Genomic DNA, 23,805 nt, shown 5'->3' on the forward strand with positions numbered 1-23,805 from the left:
CAGGCGCCCCTGTAAAATGTTTAAATATTTTGCCCAAATTCTGTCTCTTCTAATTGATTTGTGACAGTTGTTTATATGTTCTTATGCAGTATTAATACTATATTAGTTACAAGTATTTAAAATATCTTCAGGGCACCTGACTGGATCAGTTGGTAGAGCATACAACTCTTGATCTCAGGGTTGTGAGTTCGAGCTCCCATTGGGTGTGGAGATTACTTAAAAAAATTAAATCTTTAAAAAAATAAAATAAAATATTTTCTGGCAGTTCAACTTTAAAAATTTTTCTTTATAGTGTTTTGATGAACATGAGTTTCATATTTTTATTGTAGAAGAATTTTTAATTATTTTGCTTCTTGGAATACACATTTTGTATCTTTATAAGGAAATTCCACTCTGGCAGCCAGACTCCAAGATTGTCCTCAATGATTCTCACCTTCTGGTGTTCATACCTTTGGATAGTCCTCTTATTTATTTAAAAAAATTTTTGTAATGTTTATTTATTTTGGAGAGACAGAGAGAGAGAGAGACAGAGCATGACTAGGGGAGGGACAGAGAGAGGGGGAGACACAGAATCTGAAGCAGGTGCCAGGCTCCGAGCTATCAGCACAGAGCCCGAGGCAGGGCCTGAACTCACAACCCGTGAGATCATGACCTGAGCCGGTTGGACACTCAACCGACTGAGCCACCCACGTGCCCCAGCCCTCTTCTTTATTATATCAGGTTTGGTCTGCTTGACCAATGGAATTATGGTGTTTGGCTTTTGAAGCTAGATCACAAAAGACATTGCTGCTCTCAGTTTCTCTCTTGGATTACTTGCTCTGGTGGAAGCCAGCCAACATATTGTGAGGACACTCAACCCCAAGGAGAGATCCCTGTGGTGAGGCACTGAGGCTTTCTACCAATAGCCAATATGAAATTGCCATGTGAGTGAACTTTCTGGGAAGCAAATCCTTCAGCTCTCGCCAGGGATCCCAATGACTGCAGTCCCAGTCACCATCTTGGCCAAAAGGGCTTGTAAGCGGCATTTTGGTGAAAGAAATTCATAATTTTCAAAAGTTACTTCCTTATGAGTCTTCTAACAGACAAAATAGTACAGTTTCTGGCCCAAGGAGTGTTTGCAAAAAGAAATATGAAGAAAGGAAAGAATGAAGAACAAATCAAAAAGAAAATGAAGGAAGAGTTCATCTTATCATTAGTGAAAAAGAAGAAACTAGAAGAGGGATGATTGAAGGCAGAAGGGTATCTGAATATTTCCACGAACCTCTGTGACAAAGATTATACATAAGCGTAAGAGGAAATTATCATTTTATGATAGGTCTTAACTTCAAAGGTGTCAGTGAATAAAGTTCCACTCAGAGATAAATCTTCTTCATCTCACATATTGAGTTTCTCTTAGTATCACAGAAAACATCATTCCAGCCCCATCCTCTGTTTTCCCAGAAAACTATTGAAGCACATTCCTCTGCAGAAAAATTGGGCTCATTCTGGTGCCATAATCTAAAGAGAAACAAAAAGGCAAAAGTCTTCTTCAATGAATGCATTGCGATTGATTAGAAAGTATGTAGGGTCAGGGTTGAACAATGAGGTTCAGAGTGACAGAACATCCCAATGATTGCTCTCCTCTTCTCATATTGCCCTCCTCAAAAACCTCAAGTGTGGATACATACCTTTACTCTTGTTCCTCTGTCACTCCCCTGGCAACATTTGTATGCAATAGAGTGTCCTTGGACCTTCCCCCCCAGATTCTGATCTTCACTTTTCTCATCTATTCAGAGCCCTCATCCCAACCTAAGTTATTAAAAAAAGTTCCTCTCTTAGGGGCGCCTGGGTGGCGCAGTCGGTTAAGCGTCCGACTTCAGTCAGGTCACGATCTCGCGGTCCGTGAGTTCGAGCCCCGCGTCGGGCTCTGGGCTGATGGCTCAGAGCCTGGAGCCTGTTTCCGATTCTGTGTCTCCCTCTCTCTCTGCCCCTCCCCCGTTCATGCTCTGTCTCTCTCTGTCCCCAAAATAAATAAACGTTGAAAAAAAAAATTAAAAAAAAAAAAAAAAAAAAAAAAGTTCCTCTCTTAGTGGCCTGCAATAAAGGGGCTGCCTTATCATTTGTGTACTCTTAAAGTTTGTGTACTCTTATCACGTTCCTAAGTTAGTTTCTCTATTCTCATGGATCAACACTAAACAAGTGTCAGGGAGAATGAGTCTGAATATAAGAAGTTACCCTGCTTCCAAGGAATGCAGTCTGTGGTAGGAGGTGAGGGTGTGGGTAGGACCTTATTTTTGGAATGAAGAAACTGGATTTTATTGCTGGCTTACTTTGATCTTAGAGAAGTAACTTACTCTCCCAGGTATTAGATTCTTCATCCATTAAAAATAGGAATCAAGGGCAACTTGGTGACTCAGTCAGTTGAGCGTTCAACTTTGGCTTAGGTCATGATCTCATGGTTCGTGGAATTGAGCCCACATCGGGCTCTAAGCTGGCAGCACAGAGCCTGCTTGGGATTCTCACTCTCTCCTCTCTGTCTCTGACCCTCCCCTGTTTGTTCTTTCTCTCTCTCTCAAAATAAATAAATAAACTTCAAAATTAAAAAAAAAAAATAGGAATCACAATAAGGTCTCCAAATGGATCACGAGATTGTGTGAAAATCAAATGAGACAATGTACAATTAAATGGATTTTTAAGCCACAAATAAATAGCATTATTATATTATTATCCCATCAGAACTGAACATAGTTCTTCCCTGGATATTTTAAATCGTATTAACTGGAGAAAAATTTGATTGAAGTGTCTACATGTGCTTAGAGACAGTAAAATGTAATGGCTGAGAGCGTCACCATCTTTGGAGTTAGGTAGACATGAAGTTGAGACCTAGTTTTTCATCTTACTAGTTTATTGACATTGAGCAAGTTATTCAATTTTTTAACCCATAAGATGAGTTCTAAAAAATAAGCTTTCATGAAGTTTAAGTGATATAATACATGTACTTAGTAAGAGCTTACTGTTAGAATCTGTTATCATTGTTACAATTGTAAATATTAGCACTAGTGATCGCTACTAACAGAATTCCCCTAACTTTTCTACCTAAACAAGGCCCTATGGGTCATTAATCTGATTCGGCACTCACCTGACATTTTCCTTGTAAGGTGTCTGATCAATCCATTGCCAATTGTCATTCCCTTGTGTATCTGAGAGTCCCAGAAAATAAGACAATGATTCATTCAGTTGCTGGACAAGGAAATTCTGCATGAAGAAAAGAAGGAGTCATAGACTGCAATTTCCTATAACTCTAAAGCAAAAAGAAAATGTGAGGCATGATGAACAGTCACACGACAGCACGTTGGCCAAGAAAACAAGCCAAAACACCAACAAGATCACAGGAGGGGACGACTCCTAACCCACCCATCTCAGGCAGAATTTATTCTTTTTTTTTTTTTAACCAAGAGACGGAATTCCTTTAAAATTACATGTCAGTTTTTGTACTTTTAGTCATTTTTTAATTTTATAAGTTCAGAGGTGTTTCATCTCATTTCTGATTGTTTACCAGTGAAATCGCATTTGGGTTATCAAATTTTACATTTCCCTATTCTCCTAAGAAGTACTTCTCTAGGAAGCGGGAAATTATCTGTAAAAGTTAAACATAAAGGAGTGCTGACTGGGTTTTAACAGTCGTGATTTTACCAGAGAGAGTGCATACGAGTGGAAGAGGGGCAAAAAGAGGAAGAGTGAGAATCCCCAGCAGGTTTCTCTTGGGATTATCTCTCTCTCTGCCCCTCACCTGCTGGCTCTGACTCTCTCCCTCTCAAAATAAACAAATAAACTTTAAAAAATAATAAAAGGGGCGCCTGGGTGGCTCAGTCGGTTAAGCGTCCGACTTCAGCTCAGGTCATGATCTCGCGGTCCCTGAGTTCAAGCCCCGCACCGGGCTCTGGGCTGATGGCTCAGAGCCTGGAGCCTGTTTCCGATTCTGTGTCTCCCTCTCTCTCTGCCCCTCCCCCATTCATGCTCTGTCTCTGTCTCAAAAATAAATAAAACGTTAAAAAAAATTTTTTTAATAAAAAATAATAAAATAAAATGGCATCCTTTTGCAAAGAGCTAGGATTGTTAACTGTTATAAAATAGGTTGGCACTCGTTGCCCAAGACTGGTTTTCCTTGGGTTTCTGCTAAAACAACCTTAGCGGTTTCCTCCATTGAAAACAACTCATGATTGCAAATGCCACTATCTCGCAGATATTCGAACTTTTCGTTTCAGCTTAGCCATATATTGTATGAATGTATTAATCTTAGCAGGAGAGTGTTTTCTATGCCTCTATTCCAGTGAATAGACCAAGTACCAGATAAAAGGAGTAATTTTTAAAATATTAATTCTAAAGACTTCTAAAAAGACAAAAAAAAAAAAAAAACCCATAATGGCCTAAATCACTTATCCAGAAGATATACATATTGTACTTTAATTCCATATCACTTTATTATTGAAAGCAAACACCTCTTACTTGAACTTACTTTATCACAACATCCAATGCATGCAAGTCGTGCTCTGTCAAAATTAGTATCTAATGAAGACACGGTTTCGTTTACTGAGAGCCAAACTGAATGTGATGACTTCAAATGAACTCAATACATTTATTTATTTATTTATTTATTTACTGTTTATTTTTGAGAGAGAGAGACAGAACATGAGCAGGGGAGGGGCAGAGACAGAGGGAAACAGAATCCGAGGCAGGCTCCCAGCTCCAAGCTGTCAGCACAGAGCCCAATGCGGGGTTCAAACTCATGAATCGTGAGATCATGACCTGAGCTCTTCTTGGCCACTTAACTGACTGAGTCACCCAGGCACCCCTGAACTCAATACTTTTCGAGGCGTAATTTATGTGTTCCTGAAGTTTCTAAATAGTATAATAGCAATTTGAGATGAATAATACCTTTTTCAGAGAGTGAGGAAGGAACAAAGAGAAAATAAGAAAAAGAAAGCAATTTGAATGCAATTTCTCTTTTCTTTAAGGGCTCTGAATTTTGCTATACGTACAAAGAAATATTCCTTTGTTTTGTGTGCAAAAATATGCTATGGAACTCTATAGAAAACAGGGTGATTTATAATAGACTCTGAAAAAATATTAAAATAAATTTGGCCATATTTTCTCCTGAGGTTTATTAAATACTGAGAATGCTGCTTGCAATATTCTATGTGGACATTTACTTTTGTTTCACTATAATATAAATTAACATTGTCAAAACAGACATTCCTCAAATATAGATGATGATTTTGAGATGTTTATATCTACTAGCCAATGCCTTACAATTAACATGCATGCATATTTAAAGTAAAAGTTAGATTGAGTCTTACTACATTGAAATTTTTCATTTTGTCAGCTGAGAACTATATATATGTCTGGTAGAAAAGCAAGCGAAATTCTGAATATTAAGGTGAGCTTTATAAACATTTTTTACAAAATTTTCCTGGAACATAAAATACTTATTACTTGTTATATTACATTTAGCATGTTTCTATTTATCAATCAGATCTGATAATTTGCTATTTTTTTGTTTTAGAGATGATTCGCCCTTAAAAATATTGACCTTCCAGATGATTGCCATTTCACCAAACAAATCAAAATGCTTGTTGATTGTATGATTAAATGTTGACACTCCTTTGAGAATCCGACTATAGGGAAAAACAGAATTTTGAAACAGAAATTGTTAATTATTTGCTTGGGAAAGTCCTAATACAGAGAATTATGTGGGATCAGATTTCATTACACATGTTCCATTCATTCATTCATTCATTCAGCAGAAAGAAAATGGAAGGACCATACGGATTTCATCATTCTATCGTGAATGCTGAAAATAAAGAAAGATTGATAGTTTTCTATGTAAAATAAATAAATATTTACTTTTACAAAATGAAAAATGTCTTTTGAAAAATGTACCTGCTCCACTGACATTAGCCAGATGGTGGAATAGGAAACCCCAGGTCTTCGTTCCCCCAGGTAGACACCAAAGTTAACAATATACAGACCAACTTGCCTTTATGAGAACTCAAGAAACCAGTCAAGACATTGCAGGGCCCAAAGCAAGTGCGAAGCCAAGCAGAGCTGCATCAAAGTAGGTATGAAAGTTTGTTGACTTTACCCACCACTTCATGGGCAGACTACAAAGCCATCAGGAGAAAACGGCCAGCCCGCAGCTTCTCTCATGGGAAGGAAATACGCCCAATGCTCTGGCTTTTCAAGGGGGGTGCTGGAGGGACTAGTTTTTGCCTTGCTTGAGTGGGAGTACTGGAACTGACTTCCTGTCTTGGCTCCCACCACTATGTGTGTTGCAACTAGTCCCTGCCACAACATAGGCAAATGCAGCTGGCCCTCACAGCAAAGTTTGTGCATACAACCAGCTCCAGTCACTACCGCTGCTCGCCCTAATCCCCACTGGACTTGAAACTACCACTGAGACACCATGAGTCCTTGTACCCTCTGTGGACCTCCCACAGTGCTAAGGACCACAGAGCTGTCTGCTGTGTAGCCTAGTGATCTGGGCCAAAGAAACTTCCTTACCCCCAGACCCTGTGCTTTCACAAGCCCCCATCCTTGATGCCCTGCCCCACTAGACCTAGGTCACATCACACTCCAGTGTGTCTCTACCCAGAGGTGAAAGTCTTCCCTTAGTTAAATCAACCCATAAAGTCTGGATAAGAGATTTTTGCTTATTTAAATGTGCAGACACCTAGGCAAAGTACAGGAATCACAAATGTGTGGAAAAAGTTTCCACCAAAGGGATAGAGTAAGCCTCTAGTATAGTTCCGCGGAAGTGGAGATCAGGAATTACCTAACAAAGAATTCAAAATAATTGCTCTTAAGATGTTCAGAAAGCCCTAAAAGAAAAGAGAAATTGCATTCAAATTGCTTTCTTTCTCTTATTTTCTTTATTTTCCTTCCTCACCCTCTAAAAAAGATATTACTCATCTAAAATTGTTATTACACCACTTAGAAACTTTAGGAACACATCTACACTAAAAAAAAGAAAGATCACTAAAAAAAGACAAAAACAAAACAACAACAACCTAACTTTACACCTCAAACACTTAGAAAAAGAGAAAAAAAAACTAAGCTCATTTGAGCTTAGAAGGAAGGAAATGATGAAGATCAAAGCAGAAATAAATGAAATAGAGACCATAAAAGACAAATGAAATCAAGAGCTGGGTTTTTTTTTTTTTAAAGATAAAATGGACAAACCTTTGGATAGACTAAAAAAAGTGAGAGGATTCAAATAAATAAAATCAAGAATGAAAGAGGAGACATTACAATTGATACCACAGAAATACAAAGGATCATGAGAATACTATGAATGATTATATGCCAAAAATTAGATTATCTAGAATAAACAAAAAGATTCCTAAAAATATATAACCTACAAAGACTGAATCATGAAAAAATAGAAAATCTTAAAATACCAATAATGAGTAAGGAGACTGAAAAATAATTAAAAACCTCAGAACACAGAAAAGCCCAGGACCAGATAGTTTTACTGGTGAATTTTAACAGACCTTGACAGAAGAATGAATACCAATCCTTCTTGAACCCTTTCCAAAAAATTGAAGAGAAGGAAATCCTCCAAAATTCATTTTATGAGGTCAGCATTATCCTGATACAAAGCCAGACAAGGATTCCACAAGAAAAGAAAATAACAGGTCAATGTCCCTAATGAATATAGATACAAAAATTCTCAACAAAATACTAGCAAACCAAATACAACAGCACTTTAAAAGGATGGGCACCTGGGTGGCTCAGTCAGTTCAGTGTCTGACTCTTGATTTCAACTCAGGCCATGATCCTAGGATCATGAGCTCAAGCTTTGTGTCAGGCTCCACACTGACCATGGAGCCTGCTTAAGATTCTCTCTCTCTCTCTCTCTCTCTCTCTCTCTCTCTCTCCCTCTCTTTCTCTTTTTCTCTCTCTCCCTCTGCCCCCTCCCCCACTCACTGTAAATAAATAAATACATAAGTATATAAATACATATACATAAATACATACATACATACATACATAGATACATACATAAAAGGATTAGACACCATGATTGAGTGGGCTCTATCTCTGTGATGCAAGGATGGTTCAACATATGCAAATGAATAAATGTGACACACCATATTAATAGAATGAAAGATAAAAATTATGTGATCATCTCACTAGATGCCAAAAATCATTTGACAAAATTCAACATCCTGCCATAAAACAAACAAACAAAAACAAAAAACAAACAAACAAAACTCATAACAAATTGGGTATAGAAAGAATGTTCCTCAATATATTAAAGGCCATATATACAACAAGCCCACAACTAACATCATAGTCAGTGGTGGAAGGTTGAGAGTTTTTACCTAAGATCAGGAAGAAAACAAGGATGCCCACTCTCACCCCTTCTATTCAACATAGTGCTGGGAGTCCTAGCCAGAGTTAATTATGAAGAAAAGAGAAAGAAAGAAAGAAAGAAAGAAAGAAAGAAAGAAAGAAAGAAAGAAAGAAAGAAAGAGAAAGAGAGAAAGGAAGAAAAGAAGAAAGGAAGAAAGGAAGAAGAAAGAAAAGAAAAGAGAGAGAGAAAGAAGAAAGGAAGAAAGGAAGGAAGGGAGGGAGGGAGGGAGGAAGAAAGGAAAGGGAAATAAAAGACATCCAAATTATAAAGGAAGAAGTGAAATTCTGTTTGTGGATACTATAATCTTATATACAGAAAATCTTACAATTCCAAGAAATTATTAGAATTAATAAACAAATACAGTAAGTTGTAGAATACAAAAATCAGTTGTGTTTTTAACAATGAACTACCTGGAAAGGAAATTAAAAAGCAATCCCATTACAATAGCATAATAAATACTATACATAATACTAATAATAAAATACTTAAGAATAAATTTATCCAAGGAGATTAAAAATCTGTACACTGAAAAGTATAATACATTAATGAAAGAAATTGGGAAAGACACAAATAAATGGAAACATATCCCATGTTCATGGATTGGAAGACCTAATATTGTTAATATGCCCAGATTACCCAAAGCCATCTGTAGATTTAATGTAATTAATCTCTACTTATTAAATACCTATAGCATTTTTCACAGAAACAGAAAAAACAATCCTAAAATTGATATAGAACCATAAAACACCCCAAATACTTTAAAGAAATCTTGAGAAAGAATAAAGGTGGAATCATCACACATCCTAATTTTGAACTATATTACAAATCTATAGTAATCACAACATTATCATATTGGCATAAAAACAGGAACATAGACCAGTGGAACAGAATAGAGAGTCCAAAAATAAACCTATGCACATACATGTCAGTGTAACATGACAAGGGAGCCAAAAATACTCAAAAGATAGTCTCTTCAATAAATGGTATTGGAAAAACTGGATAATCACTTGCAAAAGAATAAAATTGGACCATTATGTTATTCCGCTTACAAAAATCAACTCAAAATGGACTGAAAACATATGCAAGACCTGAAACAAACTTCTAGAAAAAGAAACGTAGAGGAAAACCTCCTTGACATTGGTCTTGACGATGAATTTTTGGATATGACACCAGAAGCATAGACAAAATTGAAGTGGGACTACATCAAATTTAGAAGTTCTGCACAGTAAAAAAACAAAACAAAACCAAAAAAAACAATCAATAAAATGAAAAGGCAACCTATGGAATGGGAAAAAAATTTTGGCAAACCAGCTAAAGATAAGGTTAATATCCACACTATATAAAGAACTTACACAACTCAACAACAAAATTAAATTAAATAATTTAAATCCAATTAAAAATGGGCAAAGGGCCTGAATAGACATTTTTTTCTTTTATAATTTTTTTCTTAATGTTCACTTATTTTTGAGAGAGAGAGAGACAGACAGGCAGACAGAGCATGAGCAGGGGAGGGCAGAGAGACACAGAATCTGAAGCAGGCTCCAGGTTCTGAGCCGTTTGCACAGAGCCTGATGCGGGTCTCAAACTCACAAACCATGAGATCATGACCTGAGCCAAGTTGGATGCTTAACCGACTGAGCCACCCCAGCACCCCAAATAGATATTTTTTCAAAGAAGACATACAACTGGCCACTAGGTATGGAAAGATGTTCAATATCACTAATTGTTAAGAAAATGTAAATCAAAACCACAAGGAGATATCACCTTATACCTGTTAGGATGACTAATCTCAAAAGATACGAAAGAAAATAAATGTTAATATCGAAAGATAATAAATGCCATCAAGAATGTGGAGAAAAGGGCACCTATGTGCCCTGTTGATGACAATGTAAACTGGCACAGCCAATAGGGAAAGCAATATGGAAGTTCCTCAAAAGATTGAAAATAAAACTTCCATATGATCCAGCAATCCCTCTTCTGGGGATTTCCAGAGGAAATGAAACCACTATTTTCAAGACATAGCTGCAACCCCATCTTTATTGCGGCGTTAATTACCAAACCCGGACATGAAAACAACCTAAGAGTCTATAAATGGATAAATGAATAAAGAAAGTGTGGGGAATATACAGTGTAACATGACTCAGCCATAAAAATGAAGGAGATACTGCCCTTTGTGACAACATGGATGGATGTTAAGGGCACTAAGCTAAGCGAAATAAGTGAGAGAGACACAAGTACAGTATGATCTTACTCACGCGTGAATTCTGAAAAAAGCCAAATGTACAGAATGAATAAATCACAGGGATAAAAGGCTCAGCATAAGGAATATAGTCACAGGTATTGGAACACTATTGTCGGGTGAAAGACGGTATCTACCCTTGTGCCGACCATAGCATGACATATAAACTTGTCAAATCACTATGTTTGTTGACACCTGAAACCAATGTGACAGTGTGTGTCAACTGTACTCAAAGAAAAAGTAAATTAATTAAATTACATTTATTTCATTTCAATTCAAAAGCCACGGATAGAAATAGACTATAACAGTCTACGGCCATACTACCCTGAACGTGCCCGATCTCGTCTGATCTCGGAAGCTAAGCAGGGTCGGGCCTGGTTAGTACTTGGATGGGAGAAATAGACCATAACAGTGGTTCAGGTGCTGGAGTGCGGGGGAAATGGGAAGATGGTAATCATAAAGTTCCAGCTTCTAGTTACAAGATGAATCCAAGTTCTGGAACTGTAATGTTCAGCACGGTGACTATAGTTAACAATGCTGTGCTGGATCCTGCAAAGCTGAGAAGAGAATAGGACTTAAATATTCCCACCGCAAAAACAAATGGTAATTACGTAAATTGATGGATGTGTTAACTAACCCTTTGAGGGAATCATTGTGCAACACATACATACATCGTCTTCACATTGCACACCTTAAGCTCATACAATTTTATATGACAATTATATCTCTTTAAAGCTGGAAAACCGCCGTTGGAACTAATACACAAATTCAGGAAAGTTGGAGGATGCAGACTATACATACAAAAACCAGTTGCGCGTCTATGCAATAACAATAAGCAATATAAAAAGCAAATTAAGAAAGCCACCTCACTTACGGTAGCATCGAAAGAACAAAATACTCAGGAATAAACTTAGCAAAGGAAGTGGAAATCTTATAATTTGAAAATTACACAACATTTTTAAAGAAATCAAAGGAGACACAATTTTTTTTTAATTCCAAGTTTTTATTTAAATACTGATTAGTTGATACATATGGCAAAACTGGTTTCAGGTGTAGAATTTAGTGATTCATCACTGACATACAACACTCAGTACTCATCACCAGCGCCCTCCCTAATACCCACCACCCATTTAACCTATTTCCCGCCCTCCTCCCTCCATCAACCCTCAGTTTGTTCTCTAGAGTTAAAAGTCTCTCATGGTTTGCTTCCCTCTCTCCTTTTCTTTCCCTTCCCCAATGTTCATTTGTTTTGCTTTTCTTAAAGCCCACATATGAGTGAAATTTGTCTTTCTCTGACGGACTTATTTCACTTAGCATTATAATACTCTAGCCCCATCCATGTTGTTGCAAATGGCAAGATTTCATTCTTTTTTATGGCTGAATAATATTCCATGGTGTATGTATACATATGTATGTATGTATGTATGTATGTATTAAGATACACACACACATACACACACACACACACATCTATACCACATCTTCTTTATCCATTCATCTATCTATGGACATTTGGGCTGTTTCTATATCTTGGTTATTGTAAATAATGCTGCAGTAAACATAGGGGTGCCTATATCCTTTCAAATGAGCATTTTCATATTCTTCACGTAAATATCCAATAGTGCAATTGCTGGATCATATGGTGATTCTATTTTTAATTTTTGAGGAACCTCCATACTGTTTTCCCCAGAGGCTGCATCAGTTTGCATTACCACCAACAGTGCACGAGGGTACACGACAGAGTCTTACTATTGCTAACCATTAGAGACGTGAAAATCAAAACCATAACGGAATATCTAATCTCACACCCATTAGGACGGCCGCTATCAAAATAAAAAAGAGAAGAGGGGCACCTGGGTGGCTCAGTCAGTTAGGCAGCCAACTTCAGCTCAGCTCATGATCTCATGGTTGGTGAGTTCAAGCCCCCCATTGGGCTCTGTGCTGACAGCTCAAAACCTGGAGCCTGCTTTGGATTCTGTGTCTCCTTCTTGCTCTCTCTCTCTCTGCCCCGTCCCGACTTGTGCTCTATGTCTCTGTCTCTCAAAAATAAATCAACACTTAAAAAGAATTCTTTTTAATAAAAAAGAGAAGAAAATAGCAGGTGCTATCAAGAATGTGGAGAAATTGGGATCCTTGTGCATTCTTTGTGGGAGTGTAAAATAGTACAGACACAATGTAAAACGGTGCAGTTTCTTCAAATAAGTTAAAATTAGAATTACTATATGATCCAGAAATCCAACTTCTGGGTATATATCCAAAGCTACTGAAAGCAAGACTCATGGAAACATTTGCACACCCATGTTCACTGCAGCATTAGTCACAATAGCCAAGAGGTAAAAGCATCCCAGATGTCCATCAACACTTGAATGGATAAATGATAGGTGGTATATGCACAATGGAATATTAGTCAGCCTTAAAAAGGAAGAGAGTTCTGTTACTGCTACATCATGAATGAACTTTGAGGACATTATGTTACATGAAATAAGGCCGTCACAAAAAACCAAACACTATGTGGTTCAACTCATACGAGGTGTCCAAAGGAGTCAAACTCATTGAAGTTCGATAGAAGGGGGGTTACCGGGGACTGGAGGTGGGGGGCAATGGAAGTTGCGGTTAAAAGGGTATAGAGTTTCACTTTTGCACGATGAAAAAGTTGTAGAGATAGATCTTTTCGCAACAATATGAATATGGGTAACACTACTGAACTCTACATTTAAAACCAGTTCAGATGGTAACATCCGTATTTTCTTCCACAATTAAAAACAATTTAATGAAAAATAAACACAAGTACCTGCTCTGCTTCTGTGTTGATCACCACCAAGTGAGCACCCATTGCAACACAGTTCTGTTCACTCTTTGACCAAAAGTTCTGCTCAGTAGAAATGAAGTAGCAGCTGGAACCAAATGACTTCCAAGCACATGGGCAACATGCCCAGACATTCCCTGTGTTGCATGAAAGAGAAGAATGAACGCGAGACGGCACGAATAAGATTAAAGAGGTATGTTTCATACACATAAAATTCCAAGAATCTGCATTTCTTTTCTAGAGATGGGTTTCTTATTTCACGTATTTACTGTTTCCCTGAATTATATAGCTTGGAGCCATAGATCTGCTTTTAAATAAACATTGTTTAGCATTAAGCCCACAATATTTAAGCCCTAAAGTTTACCTGCATAATTGCTCTGGATTTCTTGCCCCCCCCCCAAAAAAAGCTATTATCATTGTTTTTCCCTGTCCTTCAAATCCTTTATACATTAGAAACATCAAGGTCTCTCAGGATTTCAAATGACCCGCGCAGGTGAATAATTTGAGCAGATAGGTATACATACATATATAAGATACATATATATGTGTGTATATATATACATACATATAAATAAATAACAAGTCATTTAGATTTGTTGAGGTTTGAGTGTTTTTTTTTTTAATTTTTTTTTTCAACGTTTATTTATTTTTGGGACAGAGAGAGACAGAGCATGAACGGGGGAGGGGCAGAGAGAGAGGGAGACACAGAATCGGAAACAGGCTCCAGGCTCTGAGCCATCAGCCCAGAGCCCGACGCGGGGCTCGAACTCACGGACCGCGAGATCGTGACCTGGCTGAAGTCGGACGCTTAACCGTCTGCGCCACCCAGGCGCCCCGAGGTTTGAGTGTTTTTAAAGCTATTTTAATATATCTGGTCTTCTCGGGCTTAATTTTTTGATCCACATTGCTAAGATTCATCTGTGTTGCATATAGGTCTATTTTATTTATTTTGTATGTTATTACATCATGAAGTGACGACAAACAATGTACAGGCTTTTTTATCTTTTATAATACTGTAAGTTGAATGAAATAGGCCACGTCTCTATCATTTTAATATTAGCCCCTTGTAGAAATCTATCTCAAGTATGTATTCTGTTCATTAGTTTTTTTTAAGTTTATTTATTTATTTTGAGAGACAGAGAGCGAGCAGGGGAGGGACAGAGAGAGAGGGAGAGAGAGAGAATCCCAAGCAGGCTCCACACTGCCAGCACAGAACTCCACGTGGGGCTCGAACCCATAAACTGTGGGATCACGACCGAAATCAAGAGTCAGATGCTTAACCAACTGAGCCACCCAGGCGCCCCTGTGTTCTGTTCATTATTAAAGACTGCTTTTCACAGCACTCCTCAAAGCATGTATTAACATTATTATTTCAATTTAAAAAGTCTGATTTGGCTGACTGTTTTGATGGTCGGTACCGTCTTGGTCAACTAAATTATATACGGCAAACATTTTGCATATGATGAATGTGCTGAATCTCTAGCTCTGGGGTTGACGAAAATATTGATGAATAGAAGCACTTGTCAAAAAGGTACACTAACGTTAATAATATTTTGTGTTCCCAATTGCTCTGAGAATAATGGACTGATCAAGTTCTTTCACTAAAAAACAGCACCTATTAAGGTACCTATTAAAAAGCACGTGTAATTAGAAGTCATTTGACAAGAGTTACTAAAACCTTTTCTAGTGTACCACCTTGAAATTGAGAAAGCAAATGACTACTAAGAAATAACAAACCTTTTGCAAATTATCCCATTTATTATTCTTTACTCTCAACAACACCGAAGAATAATCTAATCAATTCTCAGTTAACACACCATTAAAATAATTTTTGATAACAGAAAACTGGATGATTTTTGGCAAATAACTTTTAAAAAGTTTAAAAACTGGTGATATTCTAACAAATCACCTTCTATTCCTACTTATTTATATAAGTAAGATTTATTGGTATGTGTCACTAAATTGAAAAATAGGAACAGAACTGATGTTGAATTCTATCTCATTCTAGTAATATTAGGATACAACTGATTGTTTTTTCTAAATTTTTTAAATGTTTATTTATTTATGAGAGAGAGAGAGAGAGAGAGAGACACGGATGGAGGGGCAGAGAGAGGGGGGAACAGAGGATATAAAGCTGGCTCTGCACTGACAGCAGTGAGCCAGGTGCCAGGCTCGAACTCACAAACTGCTAGATCGTGACCTGAGCCAAAGTCAGACACACAACCAACTAAGCCATCCAGGCACCCGACTGATTGTATTTTTTTTTTTTTAAGTCGTTAAAAGTTTTTTTTTTAACTCATTAAGAGATGAGTTGTGGTGCTTCGGGTAAGCTCGAGCCCTGCTCTGGGTGAGCCCATCTCTCTCTCTGTCTCTTTCTGCCCTTCATGAGATTCACTCTCTCTCCCTGCCCCTTGCTCAATTGCGCCCTCTCTCTAACAAAACAAAACAAAACAAAACAGGGAGAGAGAGAGAGAGAGAGAGAGAGAGAGAGAGAGAGAGAGATGAGCTGGGGCACCTGGGTGACCTAGTTGGTTAAGTATCTGACTCTTGATTTCAGCTCAGGTCATGATCCCAGGGTTGTGATATCAAGCCCCACCTCGGGGCTCGCTTGCAATTCTCTCTCTCTTCCCCTGCCCCTCTCCCCAGCTCGTGCTTTTTCTCCTTCTCTAAGCTAAATTAAAAAAGAGAGAGAGGTGAGTTTCTAATAGTTTTATTTTATTGGTAATAATTTCTCAAAATTTGTAATAAATGTGATGTGTTGAATATTGTATCCTCATAATGTGGATAAGTCAATGATACGTAATGATAAGTCAATCTGGAAGAAATTTTATAACATGTAAAGCCTAATGGCCCTCAGGAAATGAAAATATCAGACATATAGTACATATTTTAGAAAATCAAGGAAGTGTGATGTAAACACTAGTTGAAGAGGGAAAAAGAATAATGTAAAACATCCAACTGTTAAAGAATACATACTTTTTTTTTTTTAATGAATGATGGTAGTATTTCAACACCAGCAGAGAGATTTTGAAAGGAGTTGCAAGAGTTTTGTGATTTAAATGTCAATACTTACAATATTTTATTTTTATTTTTTTTAATGTTTATTTCTTTTTGAGAGAGACAGAGACAGAGTGTGAGCGGGAGAGGGGCAGAGAGAAAGGGAGACAGAATCCGGAGCAGGCTCCAGGCTCTGAGCTGTCAGCACAGAGCCTAACGCGGGGCTCGAACTCCCAAACCCCGAGATCATGACTTGAGCCATAGTTGGACGCCCAACCCACTGAGCCACCCAGGCGCCCCAATACTTATATTTTAGAACTTAAACCCTTCATTTCTACAACTTGGTAAAAAAAAAAAAAAATTAATGTCAAAATAAATTGTATAAGAGAGTATGTAGTTTTTCAAAATCCTTGTTGGGACCTGAATTTGAAAACTACAGGTCTAGGTAGAGCTCAGCCCTACTGAAGAAACTTTATCCGGGCATCTGAACATCTCAACACTCTGACTGGGCTCAGGGGGAAACAAATTGGAGAAGACACCCTGAGACTATCAATTATTTCTTAACTGTAATTGAAATGAAAATTTTGTGTTTAGACTTTTGCTCTTCCTCTTCATTGTAATAAGAATTTGAAAAGATATTGTTAACATTTGAGCCCTTTTATTTGCTGATATGGTATTAAGTAAAATAATTTTATCATGTAAGCTTGAATCGTGTAACTTGAATTAGTTGTATTGATGAGCTTAGTTGGCCATAAATAATACCAGGTTGGGTATTTTTAAGGAGTAAATTTGCAGTCTCTTCTGCAAATGTAGGGTTCATTTCATTAATATCCATCTCTGTCTCGTTCATTTCAGAACATTCTGAAGGCAAAGGGTAAAGCACCCATGGCTGCTTCCAAGAAGGCATTCTTTAAAACTCCAGTTGTTGGAGTGCCTACCTCCTGATAGAATTGTCTCCCTCCTCAGAAGGGCCAGCTCCACAATTGTTTGACAAAAGCACCCCAAGGTGACAAGAGAACCAGAAGTCAGGGAGAGTAAAGAAAATCCTCCCTAACCACCCCATGTACCATATTGTCGCCAAATAACATAAAAGGGAAAATTCCAACATCTCATAGAAATACAAAGAAACATCTGCCCTCTTTTTACCCCTCATAGGTTTCCGCATAGAAGCAAAGGATTGGATTATTTAGTTCTTGAAGTAGCAAGAGTCTGAAATCTACTTGGATTTTTTTTTTTTCTTGAAAAGAGTAAGGCCATAAAGACTACTACAAACATGTACTTTACCTTTTTTTGACTTTCTTCACTAGATATAGTGTGGGGCAAATTATGATTCGGAATTCAACTGCCCCAGCTCTTCACATAGGAAGTTACCAGGACTATATTTTACAGTGAGGGCAATCTCATCCTGAGCCATGTTCCAGGATTCACACTGACTAGTAATAAAGCTGATGCTTGGCATGCAGATGGCTATTACTGAGAACTTTCGATAAAAAAAGAAGATTTTATCCATTTGATAAGGATGAGGTTAATGTGAAATGAGAACTGCTATGAATAACTGCCAGTGTTAGCTTGAGCAAAGTACATGGTATGTGTTGGTAGCATTTATTGAGATCAAGCAGTCTGGAGGAAAAAATTGTTTTGAGGATGAATCTAAAGCCTGATATGAACATGTAAATTTAGAGATATCTTAAAGCAGAGACTTTATTTTTTCAAAAAAAAAAAAAAAAGTGGAATAAACCAATGTTGAACTTGACCTTGACCTCTCTCTGAGAAAAGAGAAAGTCTGGTTAGGCATTGCAACACCTTACCTCTCATGCTTGTCCCTTCACTGAAGCAGGTTAAACTTGAGTGGTGTGTGTGTAGTTCAGACAGCCTTTGGCCAGTTTTGCCATATGTAAGATGATAAGTCACTGTGAAGGAAGCAGAAGGATTAGTATTCATCATTTGTTTTTATTATAGAGAGTCATGCTTTATATCTCTTGCCAAGCTGGCTTGCTTCCAACCCCCACCAATCTCTTCTCTCTAGGCCAGCTCATAAACACTACGCTGAATTACAACTTGTTTGTATTCATTAATTTTGTTTGTTTACATGCCTGCCCATTTATTTTTTGGTTCTTTCCCCACTGGAATTTAAGTTCTATATTCTTGGGCAGAGATTTGATCTGTTTTCCACATCAATCGATCGCAAACACCTGGACCAGTGATGGTCACAGAGTAATCAATAGATATTTTCTGACTCACTGGCTGTCTGTTTCTCCTTAATTTTAATAATCCTGAAGCAAGCTTGCAGATTATTTTAATATTTTCTAAAATTTCTGACTGTTGGTAGCTACAGATATACGTATGGGGTAAATAACAACCAAGGGGAACTTTTAAACATTTAGATATTTTAAATGTCTCAGATAAACATTCACTTTTATGCTCAAGGGTGTGTGCCTTAAGCATAAGACCTGTTCTCTCTCAGGTTCTGCCATGACTCTTCACTTACTTTTTCTTGCCCTTCTACTACTGAAGCTCAATACAGTCAAGACTTTCTACCTTGGGTCCTGAATATCTGCTTCCTTTAATGAAATAACTATTCTTAAACCTCCTTCTCTTTTGCACTTGACCATGAAAAGTAAAGCAGATTTTAACTCGGGTGATAACCGTGTTTTAACAAAGGCTGTGAGATTGGTTTACATCTCAGAAGGAATTTCAAACATGGCCCATTTGACATAGGTAGTCACTTTCACTCCCTCCCAGACTATTCAATATTATTTTTAATTACGTTATCAATGAAGAGAGGACCAAATTGTAGCTTAAAGAGCAAAAAGATCTTTGAAACTTCTCACAAAATGAACTTGAAATATTTACTTGGAAGTAAATTGAACAAGGAAAACAAAACTTCATTCCCTTATATCTTCAAGATTGCATTTGAAAACTTTTTCGTCTCATACTGGGAAAGACTCCCATATGAAAATCAAAGAGCCTAATCTATATTATGATGATAAAAGTAATTTTAGTTGAAGTCTCAAAATAGAGGACTTTTTGCCCAGAGAACAGTGATCACTAGGGAACCCGGTAGTGGATGATGTGTCTTAAAGGATGTCTACAACTAACACACATTCATATGTGAGGCCATAGTGGGGAACGTGTTAATAAAACCAGGTAAAGTGGATCTGGAAGCAGAGTCAATTATCAAAAGATGGAAAAAGAGGAGGGAAGGAAGGAGGAGGAGGAGAAATCAAATATGGTATTCCAAGTAAGAGCTAACATATTAATGAAATTAAAAAACAAAAACAAAAACAAAAAACATACCCTAGGAAATCTTCATAGAACATGATAGGAAAAGGAATCAAGGGAAGTGGCACCTGCGTGAAGAACTTACCCACACAGCTCACAATGAAACAAGCACTGAGGAGTGCTATGGAAATCACAGCAACAGACCAGAATCTTACTTGGGACCGCCACACTGCTTTCTCTGTCAGACCAGCAAGACAAAAGCAGTTATCAAGAAGCCAGGAAGTGAAAATTTTTAGGAAGCTTAGAGCAATGAAGAAACCAGATGAAGAATCTCAGAGTAATTAAAAACTAAAACAAGAGAGAGCTTAGAAACTCCCTCAGAATAGGGGTTCCTGGGTGCCTTGGTCGGTTGAGTGTTGGACTCTTGACTTTGGCTCAGGTCATGATTCCAGGGTCATGGGATTGAGCCCTGCATTGGGATTCTCTCTCTCTCTCTCTCTCTCTCTCTCTCTCTCTCTCTCTCTCTCTCCCTCTCCCCCTCACTCCCTCTCTCCCTCTTTCCCTCTCCCCCACTCATGCTCTCTCTAAAAAATAAGGGCGGCGGGGGGGCGGGGAAGACTCTTTCAGAATAAATAAGCAAGTAGTGGCTCTGTAGTCCTAAACAATCTGGGAAAAACTCACCCTCAGCCAACCATAATTCCCATTCCCTTATTCTTTCTTCTTAAATATTATGCTAATCCATTGAGTCTCTGTCTTGCTGTAAACATCACTTTGCCTCCCTCTTCCCATACCACTGTGTTAGTATTTGGTTTCTTACTGTTTGAAGTGCTTCTGGCTCTGAGGAATTATTCTTTCTTTCAACTTCCCATCACTCTTACTACGGTGGCCCAATCTTGGTCCCATCAATCTGTGGTCTACCCCTTGTTTCCCAATGACCTTTATCATCTCATCGTATACTTCTGCCTTCCTCTCTGGAACTGAGAAAAGGAATGCTCACCTCTATCTTGAGGTTGCCCTTCTCGTACCATTATCTTCTGTATTCAGAAGATTCAGGAGGCTCTTTTTTTCCACTTGCTCTGAAGATGTCACCAGAGCTCTGCTTCAGTCAAAGAGATCAGAGCTCAGAGACAAACTGCTAAACACTCTTATGAGGCTAAGGGACTTCTGGTAAAAACTGTATCTTGAAGAAGAAGTTGTGGTTTGGATAAGTTTCAAGTTATTTTAAAAATACTGGGAAAAATAAGAGGAAATTGAGAAACATATCCCAAACTGCTCATTGGAACTTTGACATGAATTTCAGATTATGTGTCAATTCCTGACATGAGATTTCTGATTCCTATTCTGGTGTGCAAAATAGAAAATTTCATATGCCCTAAAAGAAATTTATTTGTAGGCCTTAATTTAAGTGCTCCCAAGCCAAATTGGATTTTATGTAAATTTTAATCCATGTATTGAAGAGGGTCTTAGAAGTAAGCAAAAGTCTGATTGACTAGATATGGCCTCAATAATAAGGGTTAATAGGGGCGCCTGGGTGGCGCAGTCGGTTAAGCATCCGACTTCAGCCAGGTCACGATCTCACGGTCCGGGAGTTCGAGCCCCGCGTCAGGCTCTGGGCTGATGGCTCAGAGCCTGGAGCCTGTTTCCGATTCTGTGTCTCCCTCTCTCTCTGCCCCTCCCCCATTCATGCTCTGTCTCTCTCTGTCCCAAAAATAAATAAACGTTGAAAAAAAAAATTTTTTTTAAATAATAATAATAATAATAAGGGTTGATATAGAAATTACATAAAGATCTATAGACATTGCTCAGGAATATGATTGCAAAGTGGAAGATTCTGGAATCTATCTGCAAAGCGATGAAACATTCTTATTGCATCAAGACCAATATTGGGCATAGGTTAGTCATCTTTTTTTTTTTTAATTTTTTTTTTTTACATTGATTTATTTTTGAGAAACAGAGTGAGACAAAGCGTGAGCAGGGGAGGGGCAGAGAGAGAAGGAGACACAGAATCTGAAGCAGGCTCCAGGCTCTGAGCAAGCGGTCAGCACAGAGCCTGATGCGGGGCTCGAACCCACAAACTGTGAGATCATGACCTGAGCCGAAGTCAGACGCTCAACCGACTGAGCCACCCAGGCGCCCCAAGGTTAGTCATCTTTTATTATCTCCCTGAGTAGGTAAGGGGGAGCTTGAAGTGGTATAACATCAAAGACAGCCTTCATTAATTTCTTCTAATTACTCAGGAGCTTGGGGATCCTTCAAAACCTACAGTCTCTAGAATGTAGACCTTTCTCTTTATTAATATCACAAATATCTCCACATTCTCAAGTGAGCAGTCTTGAATACAAAAAAAAAAAAAAAAATCCTAATGTGAATAGGGGCATACTGTACTCAACAAGCTTTTAAAGTGATGGCATAGTTACAGTGAATGATAAAATAGATATTGAGAACAGTAGTAAAAGCCCAGAAAATTCTCCCTGGGGCTGGTTAGAGAGATACAACAAGTCATAAGAGGGGAAGGAGAAGTGGTTATAAAACATATGCATCTGCCTCTAGTTCCCCTCAGAGATCAAGAAACACAAACCCAAGGTATGAGATGGTCCAAAGAAAATTTGTAAACTTTATATATAGGAAAATCAATTTAAAGACCTATTTGCTCATTGCTCATCTCCAGTATGTCCTCCCTAAGTCACTTTCTGCTGTTGACCACTGGCAGCCCTGTGTTCCATTTTCTTTTGTTCTTTTCATTCCTTATACATTTCTAGATTACAGTAGCAAGACTTTGAATAGAGCGCTGAGATGATATGAGCAAAGGCAAACAGGATCAAAATAAAAAACAAAATAAAAAATTAATAGGGAGAATGGGAGATTAGATCAAAAGGAGACTTGTGGTAGGTTCAGGTCAGATGTACAGACAAATATGGGATATTTGAGTCTAATAAGGGAGTCATGCAAAAACCAGCAATGGAAAAGGTAATAACTTGTACGGATTGAAAATAAAATCACATACTATTAGAGTCAAAATGCATATTGTCCTTTTGACTTGAACTCTTTTGAAGGGGACATCAGGAGTGAATCAGCAATTTGAAACAAATGCTTTTAAGAAAGCAGCACTGTGTTGCCCTTTTGAAAATTACTGTCCATGATTGAACTAAGCAGACCCAGTTTGATTCTCCTGTTTAAGAATTTAGATAAAGACAACTTAATCAATAGGTGGAGGCAAGCACTACCTTCTTTTTTTTTTTTTTAATTTTTTTTTTCAACGTTTATTTATTTTTGGGACAGAGTGAGACAGAGCATGAACGGGGGAGGGGCAGAGAGAGAGGGAGACACAGAATCAGAAACAGGCTCCAGGCTCTGAGCCGTCAGCCCAGAGCCCGACGCGGGGCTCGAACTCACGGAGCGCGAGATCGTGACCTGGCTGAAGTCGGACGCTTAACCGACTGCGCCACCCAGGCGCCCCAAGCACTACCTTCTAAGAGATATTTAGACTCCGATATTTTCCCACACAAATGTGTTTAAGATATTTTTGGTCTACAGACTCACAATACCAAATATATAGCATCTCATTATTTTCAACTCAAGGGATTATTATTGTTGTTTCCTATAATAACACTGGATGATAAGAAATTTCATATAAGTCATTCTTCAGATGATCCTTTGGGATTACATCAAGATTCTAGGGATTACCTAATTCCAAGAAATTAGAGAAAGACTGGCTGATCACTGTTCACGGATCCATGAACATGGATCCATCACTGTTCATGGTTATGTTGTTACCTTCATGTGCCTCAAATCTTCAGTGCCATGATAGCTCCCCAATGCTTTGAAACCAACTTCCTCTTGCTAGTGTTGTTATTGTTGTTGTTGTTACAAGGGTTGGTCTACAACAAAATAGTTTCCCATTACCAGAAGGAGAACAGTTTATTTGTGTAACCTTCAATGATTTTGTTTTTCTTTAGCCCTTATCAGAGGACTGTAGTCGTGAAGATAAGATGTTGGGAAGTTGAAATCAACCAGATAAACAACGATAAAACTCTTCTGGGCCACTAACCCATTTGAAGTTCTGATGAAAACTTCAGATCCACGTAAAGAATTTTTTCATAGGGGCGCCTGGGTGGCTCAGCCAATTAAGCATCGGACTCTTGGTTT

General features: G+C 38.0%; 1 protein-coding gene and 1 pseudogene across 2 annotated transcripts; one reads left to right on the forward strand and one right to left on the reverse strand.

Annotated features, from left to right (window-relative positions):
- Nucleotides 1-1,288: 1,288 nt before the first annotated feature.
- Nucleotides 1,289-21,125, reverse strand: LOC123590780 (C-type lectin domain family 6 member A-like). Of its 2 annotated transcripts, XM_045464257.1 has the most exons (6): nucleotides 20,657-21,124; nucleotides 19,805-19,897; nucleotides 18,246-18,347; nucleotides 13,426-13,577; nucleotides 3,119-3,234; nucleotides 1,289-1,497 (listed from the first exon to the last, which is right to left on the reverse strand). In XM_045464257.1, exons 1-6 carry the CDS (start codon nucleotides 20,685-20,687, stop codon nucleotides 1,353-1,355), a joined length of 639 nt encoding a protein of 212 aa, XP_045320213.1. In that variant the 5' UTR covers nucleotides 20,688-21,124; the 3' UTR covers nucleotides 1,289-1,352. The 2 variants fall into 2 exon arrangements, with proteins under 2 accessions (XP_045320213.1, XP_045320214.1); XM_045464258.1 differs by lacking the exon at nucleotides 19,805-19,897 and having other exon boundaries at nucleotides 20,657-21,125.
- Nucleotides 10,942-11,066, forward strand: LOC123592336 (annotated as a pseudogene).
- Nucleotides 21,126-23,805: the final 2,680 nt, after the last annotated feature.

Source organism: Leopardus geoffroyi, chromosome B4 (assembly GCF_018350155.1).
Source record: "Leopardus geoffroyi isolate Oge1 chromosome B4, O.geoffroyi_Oge1_pat1.0, whole genome shotgun sequence".
Lineage (NCBI taxonomy): Eukaryota > Metazoa > Chordata > Mammalia > Carnivora > Felidae > Leopardus > Leopardus geoffroyi.